Source organism: Macaca fascicularis, chromosome 6 (assembly GCF_037993035.2).
Source record: "Macaca fascicularis isolate 582-1 chromosome 6, T2T-MFA8v1.1".
Taxonomy (NCBI): Eukaryota; Metazoa; Chordata; class Mammalia; order Primates; family Cercopithecidae; genus Macaca; species Macaca fascicularis.
This window is the reverse complement of record NC_088380.1, coordinates 81,309,091-81,328,283: the sequence shown is the minus strand read 5'-3', so window position 1 is coordinate 81,328,283 and position 19,193 is coordinate 81,309,091. Positions and strand designations below refer to the sequence as shown.

Genomic DNA, 19,193 nt, shown 5'->3' with positions numbered 1-19,193 from the left:
ATGGCTTCTCTCTGCCTGGATGCAACATTTATTCAACAGATATTTCCTGTGTGCCAGGACCTAGGAGGCAGATAGATGATGATGATGATGATGATGATGATGATGATGAAAGCATGGTCCCTACCCCTGGCAGTTCCACAGTGGCCTGGTCTTCCCTGTGAGAATTATACAAAGGCCATCCTTCTATCAGCCTGCCCTAACATGAGTTTTTGGTCAAATCAGTCTTGTCCCCCTCCAAGACGTCCGGCAGGAAAGCTTCCTCAGCTAACATAACATGATCGCACCAGATCTAATTCACTCAGAAATTTGGTGGTTCTCAACCTCAGCAGTACATCGGATTCCCCTGGGGCGCTCTCAGAAATCCTCATGCCCAGACTGCACCCCAGACCCAATCTATCAGAGCCTGTTTTGTTGTTTTTTCTTTGATAATTCTCCAGGTGATTCCAATGTGCAGCCAAGGTTGGGAGCCACTGTGTTAGCCCTTCCACACGCCTCCTCATTGAACACAGGTGCTGAAGGGGCTGCCGTTCCCTAGCACCAGTGGGTGAATGTGAAAGTTCCTCCTGTAGGGATTTCCGCCATCAGACAGGTCCCGTGTTCCCTATGGATTACAACTGGCTTCTTATGAATCTGCCTTTTGCTTCCTTTGTAACTTGTGGGCCAAAGCTCTGCGAATAGACAAACTCTTTTCAACAGTTCCAGTGATCTGAAACCTTCTCACAAACCTCTACTAGACCCAAAACAGCTTGAGAGCAGGCTTCCCCACGCTTTCTCTTTGTCGTGCCATAGTTGAGGGTTGTGTTTGCTATGAAAGTGCTCACTAGGCACTTGCAGAATGAATGGCACCCGCTGAGACCTGGCCCTTTTCTTCCTCCCCAGACCCTCAAGTACATACATTGCAGTTGTTCAGCCTCCCATCCTGCAGCCATCTTGTTTGACTAACAAATAATGAATGAGGAAAAGTACCATTAAAGCCACTTCTTTCATGGTGATTCTGGGTTTAGGGACAGCTGGTCAGGATGAGTAAATGCACACTTTCTTCAATTTCCTGGAGCTGGGCTCTGAAATCTCACCCAGGAAACCCAGTCTTCAGTAAACCAGGGTGAGAAGCGGACGGAAGAACACTCCAAATTCTTCCTCCTCCTCACTTCTTTTTCCAGCAATGGCACTGGAGGAAACCATACCTCTTGGAATTTTGTTCTTATAAATTATTTAAATGAGGCATCACATAAGCGAAGGTGCAGATGCTTGAGTCCGATCTTATGTGAGGAACACTGCTTTGACCATGGTAGAAATAAAGGGTCCTATAGACAAAGAAGCAGGTGGTACAATGGCTGGGTTTTAAGTGCAGTTGGCTGCATACCTCCGAAGTGTGGTGGCAAGCTGAACTGAAATGCTGCAGTCAGAGCTGACATTTACTACTCCATTTACATTACTGCATGCCCAACTATGCCCACTCCTGGATGAGGTGCTCTCATGGCCTTCAAGGAGCTATGCAGGTCTGGGCCTCCAGTTTTCCATAAAAGAGACCCAGGCTTCTCAGCAGTTAGCTATTGCACTCTCTCAGCTTTTCACTCATGCCTCCAAGCTGCCCACCTGCCACTCCCTTCCATGGCACATCACATAAACGGGCCCATCCACATGGCATGATCTACTTCAGTCCAAACACCCGCCAGGGTGGCTGTGGACCCTGAAGCACCTGGAGGTAGGGTATGGACTGTGGATGAAGCCAGGCCAAGCCAGGTGGGCAGCTGAGCATCTGGGCACCAACTGTACCCTCAGCTCAAGCTCCCCTACTCTAAGCATCGAGGGGTCCAGTCACGCTTGATCATCTCCTCTCCTGCCTCTCGTTGCCTTTTCACTTTTGCAGAGGATTCCTCTCCCTACAATGACATATTCTTTTTTTTTTTTTTTTTCCGAGACAGAGTCTTGCTCTGTCACCCAGGCTGGAGTGTAATGGTGGGATCTCAGCTCACTGCAACCTCCGCCTCCTGGATTCAAGTGATTCTTCTGTCTCAGCCTCCTGAGTAGCTGGGATTACAGGAAACCACCACCACGCCTGGCTACTTTTTGTATTTTTTAGTAGAGATGGGGTTTCACCATGTTGGCCAGGCTGGTCTCAAACTCCTGACCTCGTGATCTGCCCACCTCGGCCTCCCAAAGTGCTGGGATTACAGGCATAAGCCACTGCACCTGGCCTACAATGACGTATTCTATCCACTGCTGAAATCCGTATCAGTCAACACCTCCTTCATGAAGTCATCCCCTCACTTCCCAAGCAAGGGAAACCTTTCTCTTAGGAATTCTCCAAAGATGCACTTGTGCTTCTTTTATTTACACATTGCTAACTACTTTAGAGTTAGAATCCTGGTTCTGCCACACGCATCCCATGTGAAGCCTGGACAGGTTTCTTGACCACTTCAAGCCTCAGTTTCCTCATCTGTAGACAGGGAAGCCTAGTATTTCCCTCCTGGAGTTGTGGTAAGGATTGCAGGAGTTAATGTATGAAATGCACTTGGAGAGTAATGGATACAAAATGTCAACACGGAAGACATCTCACTTGGATTATTAAAACATAGGCTCTTCCATAAGCTCCACTGATCGAATCTTTACTAAGTGCATTCAGCAGCATCAGTGGGAGATGGGGACATAGGGACCAAGACATGATGCTGCCCTGGATGGTCTGGTCAGGCTGAGCAGCGATAGTGTGGTCAGCGCCAAATCCACTCCACAGCGGGGAGAAGGAGAGAGGTGGCCGGGGGTAGTCACAGAGGGGACTCCTGACCTGGGTCAGGGGACCAAGAGTTGTCCAGGAGGACAGGAGGAAGGACGAGCATGCTAGACAAAGATGTGATACACAGAGGCATGGCCAAGCCTGGCATGTCCAGAGAACTACAAACAGCCTAGTGTGGCTTGGGAAGGAGGCGGGGAAAGTGGGGCAGGAAGGCAGGAGTGTGCTCCTCAAAGATGCCTGATGATGGTTTAGTCAGTGATGAGGAACCACCACTCAGCCCTTCAGAATGAGGACTGGGGACCGGATAGGATAGCAGTCAACGGTGTGCTGCTAAGGGTTTAACCACCAGTTTGCTGAAAAAGCGAAGATAGCCGAACATAAGTTTATTATACATTTTACTGATATAAAGCAGAGGTCAGGAAATAACGGCCCAGGCCATAATTTAGCATATGGCCACATAGCACATTACTATAGCTTACTATCATGTATGCTCTTGACATTACTAACATGATAGTGAACTATAGTAACGTGCATGGGAAGGGATGGGCTGTTCTTATTACTTCTTAAATATAACATTTGCTTAATTGCATGTTTATGTAATTTAATTTTTAATAATGGCTGGTTTAACAACTAAATTACAAAATTCCAGAAAATTAAACAATCAATTTTCTCAAGTCAGTATGAACTGGCCACCTGTTTCTGTAAATACAATTTCATTAGAACATAGCTTTGCCCGTCATTTATATATCATCTATGGCTGCTTTCCCACTACAATGGCAGAGTTGAGCTAACTAGTTCGACAGAGACCGTATGGCCTGATGTTTACTATCTGGCCCTTTAAGAAAACAATTTCCCAATCCCTAATATAAAGAATGTATAGCACACAATTTCAAAACAATATTCAAATATAAGGCACTCTTGGTTGTAGAGTCTATATAGCCAATGGATTCCCACAAAATGCTTTTGCTGGGTTTTTTGACCTCTTGTATCAGCAGCCAATTTATGGTTACAGTTGATGAATGAGTGGAGTCTTGGCATAAATGTTAGTTGATATTTTCATTTACATCAAAAAGTAAGATGAAAGGCAAATAACAAAGACGTACATATGAATTTCACTCATTTGTCAGTGATGTGAAGAACTTTGTTGAATCAAATAATAGTTTGTAAATACTGGGGGAATCATTCTTGATATTTTTGTGTTATTCACAATGAAACTACTATAGACCTGATATATATTTAAGTTTATCTGGTATTATTAACATTTTCTTCATCATTTTTTTAAGTCTAGAAAAATCAATCAAAAAATAAGTCCTGATTTGTAGAGTTTGCCAGTTTTCTTGATCTAAAAATACTCCCTTCATGGCTGTTTAAAACTGCCAGAATGATGTCACTGAACGTGGAGTTGGGAAGACGTGTGCAGGGCACAGCTTTATCTGGCATTTCCGTAATACAGATAAAACAGATGTACAGAATGTCAAGAACACACATAATAGTAAAATATAGTTATGTGCTTGGGAAGGGATGGATTTTAAGTACTTATTACTTCTTACAAATAAAATTTGCTTAAATTCATGCTTATATAATTTAAGTTTTAATAATGGCTGGTTTAACACTAAATCACAAAATTCCAGAAAATTAATCAGTTTTCATAAGTCGGTATGAACTGGCTCCAGCACATATTACAAGGAGGCAGAGGGAGCAGTCATGAGGCTCTGTAGGATGAGAGGTCATAATGGCTTGAAGGAAGTGGTGGTGGGGTGGGGAAGTGGGCATGGAGTCAAGAGTTGTTACGAAGACATCATCTTTGGAACTAAGTGGCTTCTAGGATGCAGGGGACTCAGGAAAGCAAGGATGCTAAAGGTGGTTCCCAGGTTAGGATAGGGGTGACTGGGTAAATGGGGGTCCCATTAGCCAAGCCAGGGATTCTGTTCTAGCAAGAGCAGATGCAAGGAGTGACTTCAGTCTCATCCATCCTGTATCTTCCACTGGGCCAAGTGCCAGCAGGCACTGCATGCTCACTGAATGGATGATTTAGGTTGAGCAAAATGCCAGAAACTGATTCCTTCATGTGAGGTGAAGAATTCCTTCTGAGAAGTCAGCCACCAACTGTTGCTTTGGAAAAAGAAAATTTTCCATAGAGTGCTAACACCCACAAGTGACCTAAAAATTGGTAAATAAGTAAAACTTTAACGGAAGTCAGGCCTAAGGTACCGTAAGTCTCTTGGGCTTAATTAGTACAAGCCTCCGGAGTGAGCAGCATCTTGTAATAGTCTGAATGACACAAGTCATGTAGAAGTGCAACCTTTGGAATTTTAGTTAAACTTATGGGGAAAAAATCCTCCTCCCAAAGGCCAACATAATACTCATCTTTAAATCCTAGTGGACTTCAATGCATTCGAGATAAATAGATAACATTCATTTTTCAGAAATAGCTCAGCTATGTCTGTTCATCATTCATTACCAAACCTAGCTTACTTTTCTTTTCTTTTCTTTTTTTTTTTTTTGAGACGGAGTCTCGCTGCGTCACCCAGGCTGGAGTGTAGTGGCGTGATCTTGGCTCACTGCAACCTCCGCCTCCCGGGTTCAAGCAATTCTCCTGCCTCCGCCTCCTGAGTGGCTGGGATTACCAGTGCCCGCTACCATGCCCAGCTAATTTTTGTATTTTTCGTAGAGATGGGGTTTCACCATGTTGATCAGGCTGTTCTCGAATTCCTGACTTCATGATCTGCCCGCCTCAGCCTCCCAAAGTGGTGGGATTACAGGTGTGAGCCACGGCGCCTGGCAGTCTATCTCACTTTTCTTAAGTAAAATTATTTTTTCTCTATGTTTAGGCCTCTAGGAGGCTTAGCTAAGGGTGAGGTGGGGTGTGGGTTGGGGGGTCCCTGCTGAAGCTGGTTATTACTGGTGAGCAGACATTACTGGTCTCACACAGAGACACTTTATTTCCAGCTTCTTCCCTTCTGATTTTCCCATCCTCCACCTCCCACTTATGCCCACCATAGGGATACCTTATAAACAAACATCCATTGCCTTATAAACATCCTTGATGTAGCAGAGAGGACAGAATGAGAGAACAGATGGGTCAAACAAACCCTATCCATGCAGGGCAGACACCTACCGGCCTGCTGTTCTGCAGGCCATGAGGGTAAGCTTCTCTGCCAGGGCAAAGGGCACCTGTGTCTACCTGAAACTAGGCAGCCTCCTCTCACATCATGCTCAGTGTAGGTGTACATGCCCAGAATGTTCTCGGCTTACCCTTTCCCTCACAAGCCAAGAGAGCCCCCTCTCAGCTTCAGATGCTCTGGAACTTCACAGAGCCTGGCATGGTCACCTTCAACAGCCACCATCACCACCAGGCATGAAGTTGTGTCTCTCTCCTCTAAGCCACGACTTCCCAAGCACACAATTCTACAGCTGGGTTCTCAGCACCCCTGCCCCTGCAAGCACACAATTCTACAGCTGGATTCTCAGCACCCCCGCCCCTGTCCCCTCCTCCCTGCTGCAAGCCCCTGCTTATCTTGTGCCCTCAGAGCCTCCCACAGTCCCTGATGTGTGACAGGTATTCCATTCATGTCTGCTCAGGGTTTGGCTGTTCCAAACGTGGTTTCTCAGGAAAAAAATCTGGTTTCGCAATATCGGAGGCCTTTCTTTAAATAGATTCTTGTAAATATGTACTAAAGCTAAGTGGAAATATTTGGATAATTTTGTTTATCTTGTGGCTTTACCAAATATGTCAATAAATATTTCAGGGCACACAAAGAAGGTACACGTGTACAAAGTCTGTATCATAGTAATATTCCAATTGCATAAAATACATTTCTAACTGTGACTAGCTGCTTTTAGAGAGAACTGCAGTCATGTTTTCAGTTGCGGTAGCCTTTTTCTCCAATTTTTTAAAAAAGAAGTCACACTTGGATGTGTGCCTTGGAAGAGTACAGAAACTATTCTTCGTAACACCATGTGAGACATATATTGGCTACATATAGATCAACTCTACATGGAATAAGAATTCGGGATAAGACAGAAGCTGCATCTTTAATTTCCTATGCCATCCAAAGGTTACTGTGTTAAGGAGTAAAAGCTAGTTTTCAAAATAATTTCCTGATGTCTATGGGATTCCTGATGTCTATGGGATTCCTGATGTCTATGGGATATACACAGTAGGAAGGACGAAGAGGCATAATCCATAGTCCCCGCCCTAAGGCAAGAACTCACCCAAAGCAGCATAAGATTAATGATCCAGTTGGGTGGTGCAGACAAAAAGTGTCCCTGCTCCCTCTTTACAGGGTAGAGACATGGGCTGGAAGGTTTGGAAGATTTCTTGGAGGGAGGAGAAGCTGAGTTGAGTGCTAAAGGGCAGGGAAGCAACAAAAGGTCCACACCATTTAAAAGCATGTAAAAGAGCCAAATACTAGGAATTTAGGACAAATTTAAATTTTGTTTTTATCACTACTTAGCAATGAACAGAACCTAGTAAGTAAATCCATGTGCCTCTCTCTCCTCGTTCCTGCCCCCACCACCCTCTTCTCTCAGTTCTGCTGAGAATGCCATGAGATATTAGACTCTGTTAGTGCTAAGGATCATGGTTTGCCAGAAGCTGGAGGAGAAGGCCCCAAATCATGAACAGGCCCATCGGCCACACCACCCCTAGAAAGGTAAGGGGTGAGAGAAACAGAAATGGCCAAATGTGGGGACAGTAAAGGCATGGGGGCAGTGAAGGCCAAGGACACGCCCAAGAGAAGGCTGGCCTGGGGGTGGGAACGAGAATGGGCCACCAAGGGTCATAGGCAGCAGAAACCCATCGAGAGGATGGTCCAAGCAGGTGTAAGGACTGAATGGGAAAATCTGTGGACTGTCTGGAGGCCTACAGAAGGTGACTGAAGGTAGAGTGTGGATAAAAGAGAGAAGGCAAAAGAGGGAGGGAGAAAAGAAAGATGGCATGAGGCGGCCTCCTTCCTGGAGTACTGGGCACAGGCAACTACAGAGTCCTTGAGTCCTTGGGTCCTTGTGGGTTCAGGGGGCTGTGAGCACAGTCCTGCCAGGCAAGACATAAATCAACCAAGGGTGCTTAATGGAGCAGCCTGTCAGTCGCACTCAGACTGCACACATCTCAGACAAGGCCCATGTTCCAGGACCTGCTGGGCTTGGAGAGAAGGTCCTAGAGCCTGGTGAGAACTGTGGGGCAGTCTCTCTGTGACACGCTGGTGAGGCCAGGCTGTGCCAGGAAAAAACATCTTACTAGCTATCAACTGGTGGCCTTGCTCTGTTCCCACGAAAGGGCAGGAGGTCATTCTAATTAGGGGAGGATTACCATCTCCTTTAACCCACCATCTCAACCCATGGCTAAAGGGTTTCTAAGCATGTGTGGTCTCTTTGAGAATAAGCCTTCCCCACTTTGCTGCCCAGACAACTCAGGGATGATGACTGTGTCTAACTGTCCACTGGCCCTCACTGGCTCCCATGCATCCCACTTCTGCTCAGTTTTCTGAGGGCTGTGGTGTCCCCTTGCCTGAGTACACTCAGTAGGACATGGTACTCCCCACTGTCCACCAAAGAGCTCTAGAAAGTGAGGCCTAACTTTCTGCAGCAGTTTGAGAATGACTGAAAGGGGCCCTGCCTCTCCCCGCAAAGACACTCTCTATAGGTTTGCTTAAGCACCCATCAGAATGTCCTCAGTGAGGGTAAAAGCCTCCTAGGGGCCTGGGAAACTGGTTACAGCATGGTTTCCTGGAGGCTCAGTGAGTCTGGAGCTGACTCATTGCTAGAAACGAGAGGATGTCTGTAGCTCATTAGCATCCCATCACCTGCACAAGGGCAAGTGAGGTGAATCTGTGATAGGATTTGGCATGGGAGGGAAAGTTCAGACCAGGTCTGTCCAATAAAAATACTGTGTGAGCCACACATGCAAACCACATATGTAATTTAAAACTTGTAGTAGCCACATTAAAATGTAAAAAGAATAACAGCTGATGGCTGGGTGCAGTGGCTTATACCTGTAATCCCAGCACTTCGGGAGGCTGAGGCAGGTGGATCACTTGAGGTCAGGAGTTTAAGACCAGCCTGGCCAACATGGTGAAACCCTGTCTCCACAAAGTACAAAAATTAGCCGGGCACCGTGGTGCACACCTATAATCCCAGTTACTTGGGAGGCTGAGGCAGGAGAATCGCTTGAACCCAGGAGGCAGAGGTTGCAGTGAGCCGAGATCGTGCCACTGCACTCCAGCCTGGGCAACAGAGCGAGACTCTGTCCCAAACAAAACAAAACAAAACAAAACAAAACACAACACAAGAGCTGATATAATGTCAGGGCCCTAACTGCCTCCTTTTTTCCCTATGCAAGTATGACTCCTGGACCATGGTTGCAGATCCTTGAAATTCTGAAGTTTGAGCCACGAATTTGCATTTGGATTTTGTCCTTGTGAAAAGGAAAAAGCCTCAGGGGACCTAGGTTCTCGTGTCCGCACCAGTATGGAGGGATTGAGATAGGTTTGAGACAGGACGCAGAGGCTGGCATGAAGGCAATAGGTGCCCCAAGAAGTGTATGAAGGGGAGAAGGGGTACTTCTGGGAGGTCAGGGCAGACTGTTGCTGGCCTAAGAAAATGGAACATCCAAGAAAGAAAATTATCTTCAAGAAATGAAGTCAGCAACCTTTTTCTGTGCAGGACCAGAGGGTAAATATTTAGGCTCTGCAGGCCACATGGCCTCAGCTCTGTAGCCATAGTATGAAAGCAGCCAGAGGCACAACACACAAGAGAGTGTGGCCGTGTTTCAATACAACTTTACTTACAGAGCAGGCCACATTTGGCCTGCAGGCTCTAGTTTGTTGGCCCATGTTTTAGACAATACCTAAAAATCCCAGACAGCCTCCTTAGGTCCTGGGTTTTGAGCTTCTCCAGTGCTTGGTTCACATTTCCTCTGTGCTGCATTGTATTTATTCTGTTTACCTGTCTGTGGCCTCCCTGACATTGGGGGCAGATGCATCGTGTCCCTGGTGCCAGCACAGAACAGGTGTTTAACACATATTTGGGGAGAAAGTATGTGTGCAGAGGAGAGGAAGACAACAGACAAACCTCACTGAGCATTTCCAGCCTCTTGGCAAAAAGCTAAAGGGCTCATGTAGGAAAAGAGATCTTTGCTGACAGCAAACCCTACCAGGAGGCAGCAGCCTGGCTTACCGCGTCACACCTTGTTAAAATGCAAACCCATGGGCCAATTTTGACATCAGGGCTAAACCCCAGAAAACTGCGCCACTGGAACTGCCGGCAGACAGGAGCCCTCCCCAGCACAGATCCCATTGCCATTCGCTGCAGCCTCCTTTGACGAGGAGGAAAAACACTGTAGCTAGCCAGAGGTATAAAAATGCTTTGTTATTAGAAAATCTAAATGTCTCTCTAGGCCTGTGCAGTACCATTAGGTGACGTCAATGGCTCAGGGTATCTGAGCTCTGCGTTTCCACTTTTCTAGGAGCAGCAGCTAATTCATGGTAGTAAAGGCGTTTCTATTTAGAGCGTCAGAAAAAAAGCAGGTGGCCCCCCACCCCTGCATGCTAGAGTCCTGTGCTAAGGACCTGCCTGCTCCCCCTGTGAGGCAGGAGGGCTTTACAGCTGACAGGAGGCCAGGACTGAGACATTCAGTTTCATTAACGCTAGCCACCAGCTTGAGGGCCTACTACATGCCAGGCAGTGTGGGCACACAAGGACAGCACAGACCAGTGGCCCTGCTAGAGGGGAGAGGGCAGTTTAGCACACAAATAGCTGTGAAGATGATGCTGGTGGTTGGGGGGTGACACAAAGAAAAGAGGGTACCTCAGGGGCCTTCAGGAAGAAGGTGGTACTTAATGTTTCTTGCACTGGGCCATGAAGGACTGGTAGGACTTGAGCACATGGAGTTGCAGGGAGACTGGTGACAGGGAGAGTGGGGGTCCCCGTCATTAAGTGAGAAAGAGGGTGAGGAAGAGGAGCAAGGCTGAGTTGGTAGGGGAAAGGCATGAATTGTACTTGGTCAATTTCTGGCATGAGAATGAATGAGCCCCAGGGGACCTGTGTCCTCTACTATGGATCCACAGCCAAGAAATGCTGGTCTGCACTACTTGTGTTCAGAAGTTCGTCTTGAAAGAGACACCAGGTGTCCTGTCCCTCTCCTTCTGCCTGTGTCAGCTCTTAAGAAGAACTCATTCTTTCTCCTGGTATGTAGCAATAAGGCTGTTGGAACACTTTTTTTCCTATGAAAGGCCATTATTTCCTTTACCAGAGGTCTCCAAGGACTTGGCTCTTGTATGACTTCATGGTATTACGTGAAAACGTCCTGATTTCAGATGAAATTCTCAGTACTGGAGGAAGGATTTTTATCTTGAACTATATCTTACAAAGGAGCACATGGACATGGACCCCTTTGATAGCCTGAGACAACCGACTGAAGACCCTCACGGGCTCACTGCGCTCACCCCACTGTCTACTCACATCCTGCTGGTTCCAGTTGATCTCCAGGCCTGGCTGGGCTTCACCTTCTCATCCAGCACTTCACACATCTCTGCCATCCTCTACTAAAATGGATTATGCCACAGAAGCCCTTGAAATCCCTTAGAGATACTGTCCCTCTTTAAAATCTTCATAAAAATCAAAGACCACATGTTGTAAGTTTTCAAAAATAGATCACTGATAATTATGCTTGTTGTATACTTGTTAATCTATAAATTATAATGCATGAAGTGAAAATACACATAATCCAGTAGTAAAAGTACTAATCAAATAGAAAAAATACCCATACCAATGTTGCCCTCCATTACAAAATTACCCAGGCGCGGTGGCTAACGCCTGTAATCCCAGCACGTTGGGAGGCCGAGGTGGGCGGATCACGAGGTCAGGAGATTGAGTCCATCCTGGCTAACACGGTGAAACCCCATCTCTACTAAAAATACAAAAAAATTAGCTAGGCATGGTGGCAGGCACCTGTAGTCCCAGCTACTTGGGAGGCTGAGGCAGGAGAATGGTGTGAACCCGGGAGGTGGAGCCTGCAATGAGCCGAGATTGTGCCACTGCACTGCAGCCTGGGTGACAGAGCGAGACTCTGTCTCAAAAAAAAAAAAAAAAAAAAAAAGTTATTAAATACAGTGGCTTCTTAAAATTCTGTTACTGCAGATGATAACATTCAGATGTATTGCTCTGTATGATGTAAGGGTAAGAAAAAAATCGCAGTACTATTTTGGAATGATTCTTGTTTTTGATACGAATTTGTAGGGGTGAAATGCTCAAATTGATATAACTTTCCAACTGATTAAGAAATTAAGATAAAAAATAGGACTTTTTTTTATTTGGAGGAAGAATTTTGTGCCTTCATATATTAGTCTGGAGAGTTCCTCAGCCACAAGCTAAATCATAACCAATGTGCACTACAAATAAAGTGATATAGGCTTGCTGGGAAATAAAAAAATTTGTCAGAGGAACCTACTTTTCCCATAAATCTGCTTAATTGGCAGCTACAATTAGACATGGAGAAAGACAAGCAGAGAACAGTGGTGAGACAAGCAGAGAACAGAGGTGACGCACGGCCAAACGGACAGAGCAAACAAAGTGAGCTGATACCGTACCTGCTTATTATTGTCAGTGGTACAACACAGTTTCTTGAGGGAGACAAAATGCCTAATTTTCCTAATAACAAACAATCAGTTATTAGTGAGTCAGATACGAGATGATTCAACAAATTGCCAAATAAAAACGTCAACAGACTTCTTAAAGCTAAACTCCAGGGTTCATCCTAGGGCAGCTTTAAAATTCAAGCAAGACTCAATCTACAGAAAACACAGTTTTCACACAGAGCCCACACATGCCTTTGGAAACTGGGCCTCCTTTATACATCACAGCGGGCTCAGAAACACTTCCCTAGTGGGTATCTCATTTTGTAACTGACTCCTAAAGTTAGGTTCCTAGATATCTTCAGTTGATAGGATAAAATGCTGCTACAAATTAGTTTTAATTCTGCTGACACTAACAATTGCATAGCTACAAAAGATTCATTTGGACAATGACCACATTTCATGGCTGCTGTTTCTATACTAAATATCCCATATTCTTTCACACTATAATTGTCATAATAATGGCACTTTTCAGGCACATAAAAATCCTCTCATTTCAAGGTCATGGACTGGGTCCTGAAACTCAGTGGGTGGTCTCACTTTTTATCACTGTCACAAGGAAAACCGGGCAAAAGACTACAGGTGCCTCAGCCCCAGGCAAAAATCAGCTCACAGTCAATATTTTACTGAGAGTAAAGCCATGAAATCCAGAGAGTTACATTAGGCTTTCTGCCCCCAGAAGCCCGTGGGGTGCCCCACTTTCTCTCTCTTTTTACCTGATTCACTTTTCTCTGTAGGCCTCTGAAAAGAGGATAGAAAATACTGGTTACTCTGTAATAAACTTCACCCAACTAGGAAGAGGTAAAATTTCCCTACTTTTAGTAAGAATTGCCTCTGATAGCTCACTGCCTACAATTACAGGGAAAATAACACTGGAAATTGTGTCTGGACAAAAGAACTTCTTTTTCTTCTCTGTAAAATCAGAGAGATCAGAAAAATGTACTCTGATGGAAATTAACAGGCAATAGCACGTGTCCTCTGCTTTGGTTGCCTAATGATTCTGGTCACACACACAAAAAGGGATTCTTAGCTTTGATTTTCTGAGGAGATGGTATAAGGATGAGGATAAAAACAACACGACAGCCATGGGCATCATCTCCACCCCACGGCTCTCAGCACTGCCTGTGTGTGAGAATGGCTATGCTGAGGCCGGGCTGCTCAGGAGGAGGGCGGAGGGGCAGCCTCTCTCCAGCTCACAACCTCGGTCAGGGGCCTGTCAGTGCCCCCATCATCCAGAATGAAGCAAAAAGGGAGCTGCAAATTACAAAATGGCATGAAATACCAGGTGGTATTGACAGGAGGTAGCCTGCATTGATGGGAGAGCAATTTTGAAACTAACCAAAATTGGAGAGGAAACAAGCTATTACAAATACCTGGCTACCTGGCTGATTTTACAAAACATCTTGTTTTCTATTCATGCAACAATTTGCAATGAACTCAGGTAGTCCTAAGAGTCACAGGTGGGGCTCCTGTTCCAGTTATTGGCAGGATGACTGTGGCCTCATCTTTTTCTGACATGTCACACAATGTTGTGCTCCTTATACACCCAAACTATGAACCTGGTGTGGACCTTCAGGCTGGCTTCCCAAGGCTTACCATGATGTATGGTTACGGGGTCCTGTTTGGCTTTGTAAATCTCACAAAATTTAACTGGAGGAAGGAAGAGGAACTGCATATTTTTCTTATCTCTCCACATAACAGAGAACCTTCTCTGGTAATCTGAGATTCAGTGGATTGAGATGCCCTCAGCTCCTGGTCAGACACACCTTTCTCTGCATAAAGAGTGGGCCTTGGAGGAACAAGCCTAGAACTGGCCTGGAGGAACCAGCATGGGGTGAGGGTCTCAAGCAGGAGAAAAGGGTGGCTCCCTATGCACTGAGTGCAGAGGCCAGAGAGCACTGGCAGGAGATCATTGTTGTTATGGGGAAGGGAAGCCCAGAAATCAAGCCCCTTTAGAGCACACTGGGAATGACAGAAGGCATAGGTGATCAGGTGGAGGTGGGAGGCTGGGGTGATGCTTCATAAAGACATGGAAAACCACGTATGGGGGTTGCTGCCAGCTGAGTGGAAGCGCCCTTGGTCAATACTACATTCAGCACAACCCTACTGCATTTGGGGCTGTAAGGCTCATACTGGCATTGCAATGCCCATGAGGGCCTTGAGTCTTTATCTTCAGCTAAAAGAGTTGAACAGTTTGCTCTCACCCTCCTTGGCCAATCACTGGGGTGATCTTCACGTGCTGTTGGATGCTGTCCCCGGATTTCCGTCTGGCATAGTAAACCCCCTGCCACTCCTACATGGACAAAGAGAGCTCTTAAAATCCTTCAGTCAAGGATGACAGCTGCTCCTGCAGAGGGTCTCAGCCGGCTGCGAAGGAACGTTCCCACATGCTTTCATTACATTTCACAATGCCTGCTGTATTGTTGTACTCAATTCAATGCTGATGTGGCCACATGTGTGAAGACAAGACCACAGATCCACATATCCACCAACAGGCTGTCTGTCCCAGCTTCCAGGACACTTGACCTGTGGCTGGAATTCTGCTCTCAGCCCTATGGCTGCTGTGGCACCAGGTCAAAGGATTCTTCAGAGGTCTCTCTCAAAATCTTCACAGCAATCTGTGAACTTGGCATTATCATACTAAATTTACAGATGGGTAAACTGAGGCTCAGAGAGTCTAGGTAACTTGCCCACATTAGGATGCAGAAAATCTGCTTATAAATTCATGTCTATTTAACACTCGCTGAAGCCCATCATCTTCCTAACATCCTATGGGCCCCCCAGCCAAGCCTTCTCAGGGGTTAGTCTGGCTCCTCATAGTTTCCATGAACGAGGCCAAAGGGAGAGTAAAGGTTCCTGCTCTCTGAACCTGGGAGGTTTGGCTAATCAGAAACTGAGATTCCCTGCAGCCATTTCTTGCCCCCTCTATCACATAAGGTGGCTAATTGGTATGCACCTTGGTATGTGTGGCTGTATTCTTTTGGCAACAATTTTTGGAATAGTTAACAATGTCTTGTTTCCTTTTTGGTCTCATTGCCCCAGTTAAAAAACATTTTTGATCATCATCTATAATCCAAATTTATCTTATCCCTCTAAAATGTTCCCTCTATTAAATGGATACAGTGCTTATCTAACTACTTCGCATCACAGAAAGGAAGATGAAATAAAGTGTATGTGAAGAAGCATTCTGAATGCTTAACAGAAAATGCACAGGCAGTTCCAGCGATGAGAGGCAGTGCTCCACAGGAGGAGAGGGCTTCAGGGAAAACTCCTCTCGGACTTCCATCATTACCTTCATCTACCCAGATGAAGGGGAAGCCACTGGAGGAACAGGTGCAGCTGGGAGGAGGAAGCTACAAATGTATGTTGAACAGTGATCAGAGAACAGAAAAGAAAAACTGGGGAAAAACCTGGTCTACCTATAAATACTGATATTAAATAGGTCTAGTCCCCCAAACACTGGATAAACTGAAAAAACACAACAGCTCTCTGGGTGGAACTCTGCTCAGAGATACCCACAATATTCCAGCAATGGCAGATGGGATATACTCATGCACAGGATGAAATGTTTTTACACAAAATCCCCATATTCTGTAACATAATGATAAGCACCAGATTCACTTGAGTTCCAAAGTTAACTCAAAAATGAACTCATTTTGCAAAAATGAAAGCTCTTTCACTTAATTATGACATTATTAAAGAAGCTAATCTTAAGGATGAAATTCTAAAACCCACAGAAAAAAAAGTGCATTGGGGAGAGGGTTTGTGGATTGGTTTTGCTGGTGTAACCCACCTTTCCCTTCTTGATGCATGTATTGATGGTGTCGAGAAGGTCTGCCCGGTTCTTATCGCTTTTGGGCAGATCAGCGAGTTCTTTTCCCAGGAGCTCACCTTTGTGGTAGCCCATCATCCTTTCGAAGGCTGGGTTGACATACTGTTAATGGGAGGTGGGTAGAGATCAGTGCGGGGACACAAGACAGAGTTCATGAAACGTCTGTGTGCCCCGTAGGAAGACTTGTTGGGACCCAGAGGAATATCAAGCAAGAAGTTCCCAGGGCAAACATCCTCTAATGCAGTTGGCTGGCCAGGTGCTGCGGCCCCGCTCCATCCCCAAACCCTTCCTGGAGGAGTTCCCTCCTTCCTGGCAGCAATGCATTCATTCAACTGCCATCCTGATCCTCTGTAGGAAATCAGAAGAAACTTCAGCAGGAAAAAAACAGGAAGCCCTCATCTAGCAGTACCAGCCTCTTGGGGAACTCATTCACCATCTACTACCCCATGAATAAGGAAAAACGCAGACAAAAAAAAAAAAAAAAAAAAGAAAAGAAATAAAAATAAATTAGGACTGGGTCCATATGTTTGTAGTTAAAAAAAAACAAAAAACAGTTTCAGGCTGGGCACAGTGGCTCACGCCTGTAATTCAATTCCAGCCCTTTGGGAAGCTGTGGCAGGAGGATCAGCTGAGCCCAAGAGTTCAAGAACAGCCTGGAAAACACAAAATAAAAAATTTAAAAAAAACACCTCTACAAAAATAAAAAGAAATTAGCCAGTTGTTGTGGCACACACCTGTAGTCCCTACTATTCAGGAGGCTGAGGCAGAAGGATCACTGGAGCCTGGGAGTTTGAGGCTGCAGTGAGCTGTGATTGCACCGTTGCACTCCAGCCCAGGCAACACAGCAAGACCCTGCTTCTTATAAACAAACAAATGAACAAATAAGAACTCCGTTTAACAGTGGTGGCCTGTATTATACACATCTCTGCAACTGGATTTCTCATGTCTCCTTTCCAATTGCCACTACCTATCGATCAACATTTGCTACAGTTTGGGGCCACTACCAGTAGAATCAGAACAATAAATTCAGTTAAATGGCTTGGGCAGGAGGCAGCCCTTTCAGTGCTGGGCTCAGGCAGATGTGAAGCTCCCCTCGGCAGATTCTGGGGCCAGCAGACTCAGAGGTTTCTTTCCAAAATTCTGCCTGGGGTCCTGGAATTTAGAGCCATGACCTTAGCTAACTCCCAGGTCCTGTCCCACCCTCTGATTTCTTTTCAAAGATCACAGATGGGGGCTGAATGCAGAGAGACAAGCGGTAAAGAATGTGGGGAAAATGTAAACAGACTGCATCTGGGTCATGAATTTCTTTGGGCTTAAATTGCATCCATCTGCTACTTCGGAGATGTTCGAACCAACTGTAATCACTCTTGCCCTCAACTGCGATGGCAGCAGTCATGAACGGGGTGGCGTGGGGACAGTTAGGGAGCTGTTCCCTGGGAGACACAGCTTCCATTAACATGATCACCCCTGAGAGTTGAAGGGGTTTGGAAGATGCTCTGGTCATCAGGCCTTTGGTGGGTGACTGAAGAGGAGGCGGCCTGATATTGTCTTCACGGAACTCCAGACCCCCAACCCCTGGCCCCATCACTGACATATAGTAGTCAGGGCTCTCCCTAGGCAGGGAAGGGCATCACTTACAGTGTGGCCCCTGCTCACAAAGCCAGTCTCACACCTCCCTGGGCCACCCCTGCAGGCTGCTGAGCTGTCTGCATGTCTCCCTCATCTCCCGGCCTTTCCCCCACGTGCTTTCTCTGCTTACAATTCCTTTCCCGGTCTCTTTCCCTCTCCAACTCCAATTTATCCCTCTTTTCTTCCAGGAAGCCTTCCCTGACTCCCCTAACCTAGTCCACTCCCAAGAGCTGCCACTGATGCCTGTGCAGACTTTCAGTGACTTATTACACCGAATTTAAATTTTTGTTTATCTCTCTTTCCCAGTGGACATTCAACTCCTCAAGGGCAAAGGCTATTTTGAATCGATCTTTGGATACTCAGGACTGTTTAGTAACTATTTGATGAATGAATAGAAAACATTAGAGAATATGTTATTTTCTTTATTTGTTAGCTATATTCTGACACCTTTTCATATGTGTTCCTTCTGCCTTCCCTATTAAGTTGTAAATTTGGGTAGAAGTCATGGCCCTTCTTTCACACCAGGGTTCCTGCAACCTCAGAATGCAGCAGGTACTCCCAGATATGGATTCTGGAGCCAAGGCACCTAAGTTCAAATCCTGGCTCTGCCAATTACTAGCTACAAAACCATGGACAAATTACTTAACTTCCCTAGTTTTCAGTTTCCCCATCTGCAAAATGAGTACAATAGTGATATGTGATTCATAGGATTGCTTCAAGAAATAAATGAGTATATGTAAAATGCTTAGAACTGAGCCTCGTATATGGCAAGTACCATATTAAGCGTTTTAAAGAAAATATATAGTTTAGATAGATAGTGGCATGGAGGAAGAGAGGAAGGATAGGAGGGAGGGATGGATGGGTGGATAGATAATAGATGGATAGACACAGATAGATAGGTATTGCTTCTAAATTTTAAGTGCTGCTACTTGACCTCTGAAGATTTGTACTCAAAAAAGCATCTAACTATTTGATTGGAGTGCCCTGAAAAGGATGCTGATATCAAGTAAAATCATACATGAACTATCCCATCCAGTGATGACATCCTCAAAATTTATAGCACATAGGTAATTTCACCATACATATAACATCCTCTATCCAGCTCCTTCCTCCTTCTTCTCGTTTTAAGTTCCATACTACAGATTGCTGGTACATTTTCCTAAAGGAGGATGAAAAGGTTCCCAGAGAAAAAAGCTGTAAGGTCTTCTTTCAGAATCCAAGTTTCCCTTTAAAGGCAGTGACTCTCCTTCCACCTCTCCTTTACAGGCATCTGTTATACTGGCCTCATGCACCTGTTTCTTTCTGTTCATGGCAAAGGCTGGGAGATGATTAATATCATAATGTGACACCATCACAATAGTACCTC

The 19,193-nt window shown here is 45.5% G+C and overlaps 1 protein-coding gene across 20 annotated transcripts in view; it reads right to left on the bottom strand.

Annotated features, from left to right (window-relative positions):
- Positions 1–19,193, bottom strand: part of PDE8B (phosphodiesterase 8B) — a 343,965-nt gene that overhangs the window by 62,954 nt on the left and 261,818 nt on the right. For 7 of the 20 annotated variants that reach the window (XM_073993663.1, XM_045393903.3, XM_005557214.4 and 4 more), the window contains 3 exons: positions 16,160–16,300; positions 14,571–14,659; positions 12,322–12,382 (listed from right to left, as the gene is read on the bottom strand). The exons of 4 other annotated variants lie outside the window; for them this stretch is intronic. In XM_073993663.1, the coding sequence (XP_073849764.1) occupies positions 12,322–12,382; positions 14,571–14,659; positions 16,160–16,300 (291 nt within the window). The remainder of the gene's footprint in view (positions 1–12,321; positions 12,383–14,570; positions 14,660–16,159; positions 16,301–19,193) is intronic. 9 more of the 20 variants (XM_073993660.1, XM_045393904.2, XM_065546392.1 and 6 more) reach the window with 2 other exon arrangements.